Below are 8,223 nucleotides of genomic sequence, written 5' to 3'. Positions count from 1 at the left end.
ACAATTTCTCCTTCTTTTTCCTCATTTGGCATCCCTTATTCATAATGTTTCACCTGATGTCCATTAACTTTGAAAGCAATGCCATATTTTGTGATCAACGCTATAGCTCCATGTGGAAATACTTGCATCACAATAAACGGACCGTTCCATCATGTCTGTAATTTCCCGGGAAAAAACTTCATTCTTGAATTGAAAAGGAGAACCTTTTTCCCTTCTTGAAATTCCTTACGTCCTCTCAACCTAGAATCATGCCATTTCTTGGTTTTATCTTTGTAGATCAATGAGCTTGTATAAGCTTCATTTCGAAATTCTGCTAGGACATTCATTTGCATTAGACGATTGGTTCGTAATTTGGCTAACTCAAAATTACAAGTCTTCAAAGCCCAATACACCTTGTGTTCAATTTTAACCGGAAAATGACAATTCTTACCAAAGACTAACCTATAAGGTGTAGTACCAATAGGTGTTTTAAAGGCGGTTCGAAATGCCCACAACGCATCATTTAGTTTTTCTGACCACTCCTTGTTGCTTCCGACCGATCGTTCAAGAATCATTTTTAATATCCGATTTGTGACTTTGTTTTTCCCACTTGTTTACGGATGGTAGGGTGATGCAAATCTATAGTGTACACCGCATTTTTGTAACGCTTTGGCGAGTTTTTCATTTGTAAATTGAGTTCCCGATCACTTATTAGTGCCTTTGGTACACCAAAATGAGAAAACAATCTTTTTAAGAACTTTACTACAATACGAGCATCGTTTGTTGGTAAGGCTTGTGCTTCTGCCCATTTTGAGAAGAAATGTTGTTCGATCGTTGGCACGAATCACATTCTTTAACAAATTTGGTGGTGTGCTTGAAAATTGTATGCCAATAGAATCCCAAATCAAATACTTTCTTTGTCGTGTAATGTGCTCTGTGATGTCCTCTGGTGGGTGCGTTATGACAATGCTTCAAAATTTCCAAACTTTCTTTCCCGAACATGCATCTTCTTATTATACCATCCGTGCAGCTTCTAAAGAGATATGGTTCATCCCAAAAAGGAGTATTTGACTCCTGAAAATATAATTTCTTCTTTTGTTGATGAGTCAATCCTTTTGGAAGATAGTCACCATCCAAATAGTTCGCTATATCAGCATACCATGGCTCCTCCCCTGCGATCACCATTAGATATTCTTTCGGAAAATCATCTCCAATTTTGTGTTCTTCCAATTTTTCCATTTCCGGATTTTTCAATCTCAAGAGGTGAGTGGCTACCACATTTTCCATACCCATTTTGTCCCTAATCTCGATGTCAACTTCTTGCAAGAGTAGTACCCATCGGATCAATCTTGGCTTAGCATCCTGCTTAGCAAATAGATACTTAAGAGCAGAATGGTCAGTAAAGACAATAGTGTTGGACAAAACTAATTAAGGGTGGAATTTGTCAAAAGCGTAAACAACAACCAGAAGTTATTTTTCAGTGGTAGTAAAGTTTTCTTGTGCCATGTTTAGTGTTTTGCTTCCATAATATATAGGTTGGAAGTGCTTATCAACCCTTTGTCTAAGGACCATTCTTACAGCAAAATCATTAGCATCGCACATGAGCTCAAATGGGAGGTTCCAATTTGGGGGGATCATGATCGGGGTATTTGTTAATTTCTCTTTTAATAATTAAAAGGCTTCAAGACCTTGTTTAAAATTCGAATGTGGCATCTTTTAAAAGAAGTTGGGTTAATGGCCTAGGAATTTTTGAAAAATCTTTTATAAATCGACGGTGAAATCCTGCATTGCCTAGAAAACTTCTTACCCCTTTCACGTTTGTTGGAGGTGGCAATTTATCTATGGTGTCAAACTTTGCATGATCCACCTCTATCCCTGATTTTGAAACTTTATGTCCTAAGACAATCCCTTCTTTGACCATGAAATGACACTTCTCCCAATTGAAGACCAAGTTGGTCTTTTCATATCTATAAGCATCAATTCAAGGTTGGAGAAGCAATCATCAAAAGAAGACCCGAAAACAGAAAATTTGTCCATGAAAACTTCCATGAACTTTTCAACCATATCATGGAAAATAGCCATCATGCATCTTTGGAACGTCGTCGGTGTGTTGCATAACCTGAATGACATCCAATGATAAGCAAAGGTCCCACTTGGGCTAGTGAACATGGTCTTTTCTGATGGGTTTAGGTCATAAGAACATCCTATGTGCTCATACAAACCCTAATGCTTGGATCTAGGTTTCTCTATTGTACATGCAAGTTATCCAAGACTATAAACCCTAATGCTAGCATACAAGTAATCATATTAACATAAGAATGGGTTTAAGATATTACCTTGATTGTTATATAGCAATAACAATCTCAATTCCTCATTGTATTGACTTTAGAAAGCATAGAGTCACAAATGTCACTCCTCTAATGGTTCACAAACACCATAAGCAAGAGGATGAAGAGGAGAGAGGATGGAGGCTGCCCAAAACGTGTTCTAACCCTAGAAGAAAGCTTCACCACGTTTTTGGGTCATAAGGGAAGTATATATAGTGAGGCTATTAGGGTTATCTAACAAGGAAACCCTAATTTGGATGCTTAAGCCCTAAGCAACCCATGGATCCCTTTCCTTAAGGCCTTGGACGATTTCTTATGGGCTTCCCCATAGAATTCGTCCACTCCTTAATTTAAGACAATCCATAGCCCATATTGCAATTATCTTATAATTACAATTCCAGTCCCTTAAGTTTAATTAATCTCTTTTAGTCACAAAACTAATTACCAATTAATTCTTGACTAATATTAATTAAACAATATGATTTCTCCTTTAATATATTATTCACATAATATATTAATAAATCATATTTAATCCTTTCTCTCCATAATTCATCCTATCAAGTTGCTTTGGTGAAGGAAACCCAAAAGGACCATGCACCATCGGGTCAAGTACATACCAAAATAGTTATGGACTTAGACACTAATCCAACAGTCTCCCACTTGGATAAGTCTAATAACTATTATGCGTATGACTTCAGATCCTGATCTGCAATCGTAGCTTTCCAAAGCCACTGTCAACTCTGATCCTATCAGATATGTGTCTCCTTAAGATAAGGGATCATATATTCCTCCATTCTAGATATCATATGAGATATGATTTTAAATCATTCTCTTTGTACTATATCTCAATTCCCGATTTATGACGACTGACTAATTGAACAAATCAAATTAGCCCTAGCCCGGCCGAGCATTTACGTTTGTCATCACTAAATCATCGAGGGGCCCAAAGATATCGCTTTTATCCTACTTTGGATAAAAGGAACGGATAAACTTTGATACAATGCTTGCTTTCACTTACTCACCAAATCACACACAACAATATGTTTTATAACACCAAGTTACTAGTGCGTTTACATAATATCAATGTGCAACCGATTTGCAAGATACAACTCACACATCTCGGTTTCAAGAAGATAAGATGTTATCGCCTCACCAATCACTCGTGATACAATTCATGGAGTGATCCAAGTGAGCGTGAGTTTAATCCAATGCTCAAATTCATATTCATAAGCACTCATGAACATTGCAGCAAACAGTTGCTTATGTCTAATTCTCTTTAGACAATCCACACACCAATTCACGACAGTCTTCATTCATACCTACTTCCAACATATGAACGACTGTGGCCCGTTCGAATAATTCTCTTTATGTCTAATTCTCTTTATCACCATATCGATTACTTATTTGTCGTTTCGGGTAATCAACTTCTTACTTGAATTATTACACTTGTCCCATGCTCCTAGCATGCACACAATGTTTACCTATGGTTCTTACTTTGTGAAATAAATCACATTGAACACATTTCCAATCATACTCATTTCACAACTCCAAATCCTTTTCATAAGTGTAAGAATATCAAATTCTTGCCACTTATAGAATATGCTAGATTCTAACATTTATGTAATGATCCATTTGTAATATCACTGCACCAAAGTCACAAAGACTATTGTCAATGAAATTACAAAGTCCTCTATCGGGAATTGTTACAATACAATTCCTTAGATATGATGTCTCTCACTCAAAGTACATTCCTTTGAACATCCCTTGCATAAAAGTTTCTAATCTAGTAATAGATTTTCAATATTCAATTCCCAATATGGACATGCTTCCATATTTCCATATGACAACTCATTCTTAATAGAATCTTATCTATTCAAAATAATGTCTATATGTTCCATTCAATACCATGCTTCCAACTACTCACAAGCAACCAATCCTCGTCGAACTTTGGATTGTCCTTTGATGGTTGTTTAATTATTTTAGTCAAAACCAATTCTAGTCCCTTTTCCCTCTAAATGCGTTAGACATTTGGAAAATTTTAGAATGGTCAAACATTAAAGCATTTGCAATCGATCCTATACCCGAAGCGTGTGGGACACGACGCATAATGTTTTATTTGCTATGTTCTCAAAATTCGAATTGTGAAGAGGAATGCCGTAATCATAATCGAAATTTTAAGAAAACACTATGTACCTTTGACTAAATTTATTAACATTTCTCAACCTAAGCCTTTAGATTTGAAATGAAGCATAATATTCTCTCCCTTAATTATAGCAAAACAACTTTACAACCCTTACTACTTTGCAAGGTATAACTCTTGTTTTTTATAATTAATATTGCCAACTTGCAATACATGCCTTAATAATCATACAATCATAACATTTATGCTCCCACTATCATGATGATTATTATAAAACATAACACTTATGCTCCCACTAGCTTGGACATGTATTCATAAACATCTTAACTTTCAGAAAATCAATACTTATTGAATTTCTTAAGTTCATGTTTCTAATACTTAATGCTTTGATAATCTTTTATCAAGGCCTCTTAAACTTATACACCTTTGCCTTAGATAGCTTATATGTGTGTCTAAACAATTAAGACTAATTGCCAAACCTCACAATTCAAATCATGGAAAGGGATACCGTAACCATAATCGAATTCGAGAATGCAATTTTACAATCACTATTTTCTTAAAATCTTTCTTAGTGAAAGCATTTCCTCACAATCATTTTCATGAAGGAGTAAATCTTATGACACTTAGATTTAAACGATGTATGTGTTCCTATCCATGTGAATTTGTTAAAACCAAAGTTTACGACAAATTCAAACTCATATGGACCGAACTTTCTTAATCTTGATTTCTTGCCCTATGGTAGCACAGCTGCCCACCATGTCTTCCAAGTAGTTAAGCATCTCACCTTTTTCCTATCAATGTACCTTTCATTGATTAAGGTGCTTTACCTTTTATGCGTTCAAAATGAGAACTCATAGAACTCACATGCATAATTAACTCAATTGGAACATCACAGAAACAAAATAACCTCAACTCGTGTGCTAGTGATGATCGATAAGGTTTATTTGATTTGTTTTTTAAACCTTTCAAGACCATTAAGACTCCCACTGACTCCTTGACATATAAGATTCTCTTTGTCAATAATCATTTCTTGACAAACAAATATTCAAGAGTTAGTGTAGTTTTTATCAAAACATTTCATAAATTGGTCCTAGTTGGTCTTTGTCTTATCCAATACATCACAACTTTCCACATTTGATGAATGTTATAAACCTTCTTAATACTTATCACTCAATGTCACAATCTTAACTCTAAGACTTGTTTTGGAACGAAGTATGATTGACTTCTTGATTTAACCATTTCTTCAATTCTTGATTCCTCTTCTTAGACATACAATTGTACTAAGACTTACTTAGAGGATCAATTGAGATATGGTTCTTAATCATTAAGACCTATCATAAAGCATAAAAGCTACTCTCCCTTCTTCTTAGAACGGAGAAACTTTTATCTTTCTGCCTACTTGATTCTTCTTATTCGTTTTGCTATTGATTTAGACCTTTTTAATCAATTCCGAATTACACTTAATCTTATAAGTATAATCATGTTTACTAAACCTTTAGTAAATCATGACGAATATATTTGTTACTCTTATGGTGGACTTGATCAACACGCAACATTGTGTGCTCGATCTCCTAGTCCTTCACTTAACACTTTGTCAACGAATTAATCTAATATGAAATTTCTCATTCATCGTGTAACCAAGTTGCATGATTCCAAGTTTCTGTCCAATTGAAACTTGGGCGATGAGAAACTTTCCTCATTCGGTAAATTCTTCAACTTTCCATAAATAACATAATAAGAACCAAATCCATTATTGCTAATAATAGAAACATTCAAACATCAATTTTTTCATATACGCCATTGCAAGGATAAATAAATAATATAAAATCAAAATTTATTTTATTGCGGAAAAATTTGTCCTTACAATGCAATTCATTGAAAAACTATGCTAATACATCTTTCTTAGCAATCTAATTCTAACTCTAAGTAGTAGCTCAAGAATCTAATCTTCGAGAAATGCGATCGAAATCCATTCCTTCACGGTTAGATTTTGCTCACTTCTTCCCTTAAGCTTCCTTTCTTTTCTTCGATTCTACAAAACATCAATTGTAATCTTATCACATTATGTATTAAGAATCTAGAATAGAGGCTTAAAAGAGTTAGTTATTGGATTTTACCTATATTAAAGGCATACGTTTCGACTCTCCCATCTCTTAGATCTCCTAGGTAAATTGGGCAGACTTGTATCCAACGCCCTTTCTTTTGGCAGCAAACGCAGGTCGGTTCTCCTAGAACGTCCTCGGAAGCATGGTCGGTTGACTTTCCCAACAAATACACTCCATTGCTTCGCCAAATCATTTCTGTTTCAGCAGCAATGAGCATGTAAGTTAGGTCAATGAGGTTGTCGTCATGATCCATCATATAATACTTTCTTTTGAACTCATTATATGATTCAGGAAGTGACTGCAAAACCCAATTCACAACCAACTCATATGGGAATGACACACCCAACATTATCAACCTATCAATGTGTGATTTCATTCCTAGAACGTGGGCATACACGGGTTTACCATCTTCATGTTTCATTTCCAATAGGGCTTTAGTGATATTGAACCTTTCAATTCTTCGATCTTGTGGGTTAGGGAGAACAATTGGAGGAGGTGGAGGAAGTGAAGCATGATTTCTTGTTCCTCGATCAAATCGTGGAATACCATCTTCATGTGGAATGCTTGTTCCACGGGATTTGGGAAGACCATAGTTGTCGAACTTAGACATCTACAAAACGGGAGAAACAAATTCAAGTTAGTTGATTGATTGAGTCCTTAGTAAATCACCCAAATGAGATACTAAGGCTAGGACCGAACACAATATTCTACAACTCGGGAGAGGGATGCCGTAACCCAAATTGTAGAACATTTGAAGGTAAGTGAATGATGATTCACTAATTTCCACCATGAAAAACGAAAAAGAAATTAAGTTTTGAATCTATGAAAACTCCTAGATCCTTTGAGATTCATTGAACATGTTAATGGCATGTTTTAATCTCGATATGCCCTTCTTGTTTGTGACTGGGATGCCGAGGATCACAAAGCGGGTGTGAATAACCATCCAAACTTACATGGTGCCCTCACATGTTACAGTCACCTATTCGATGTGCCGGTAAACCACACACACTCCACCGAACTATGACAAACATTGAGTCACCCTTTGCTACCTTTGCTTAGAACCATTTAGTGTGTTGGTAAACCACACACGCTCCACTAACGTCTTCGCAATGGCACAAAGTGTAATTTCATGGAATTGCATCAATTCACTTTGCCTAAGTAACTAAGATTGGGGATTTGTAAAACATTTAGTTACTTTTGTATTTCATTATACTTATAATGGAAGGTTTTGTCCTATCCTACCCGTTTGGCTAACGACCCTCCACTAGTCAAGAGTGCGGTGGGTAAGAGTGGATACCCATTCAATCGTCATTTTATAGGAAATTTCCTTAAACACCCCTTATAGACCAGCTTCGTGAATGAGGCCTACTAACGGTAAGACTGACTTTTACTCATACATATATATAATGTTAGACTTTTAATGTTATATATAGTATAGGGTGTATTTTACACTTTGAAAATACTAGGTGGTCAAATTTAATAATTATACCTTTAATTCAATTAAATTGTAAACCAAAACTTTATGAATTTATTAAACCTCTTTTAATTATACACCTTAATTAATTAATAAAACCATAAGGGTGTGATTCGAACTTTTCAAAACAATACTAGGGTTCTAGAATTTATCATTCCTAATTAAAATTTTAATCAACTTTTAAATTCCAAAACTGGA

The 8,223-nt window shown here is 35.2% G+C and overlaps 1 protein-coding gene across 1 annotated transcript; it reads right to left on the bottom strand.

Moving 5' to 3' along the window:
• Positions 1-149: 149 nt before the first annotated feature.
• On the bottom strand, positions 150-554 carry LOC145095781 (uncharacterized). The gene has a single exon (XM_079033609.1). The coding sequence runs from the start codon at positions 552-554 to the stop codon at positions 150-152; it is 405 nt and encodes a 134-aa protein (XP_078889735.1).
• Positions 555-8,223: the final 7,669 nt, after the last annotated feature.

The sequence above is a fragment of the Lactuca serriola genome, chromosome 3 (assembly GCF_051521515.1).
Source record: "Lactuca serriola cultivar US96UC23 chromosome 3, Lser_US96UC23_V15, whole genome shotgun sequence".
Classification (NCBI taxonomy): Eukaryota; Viridiplantae; Streptophyta; class Magnoliopsida; order Asterales; family Asteraceae; genus Lactuca; species Lactuca serriola.
This window is presented reverse-complemented; position numbering and strand designations above follow the sequence as displayed.

Coding starts and splice junctions, on each gene's coding strand:
- LOC145095781 (XM_079033609.1), bottom strand. CDS start 554: ATGATTCTTGAACGATCGGTCGGAAGCAACAAGGAGTGGTCAGAAAAA.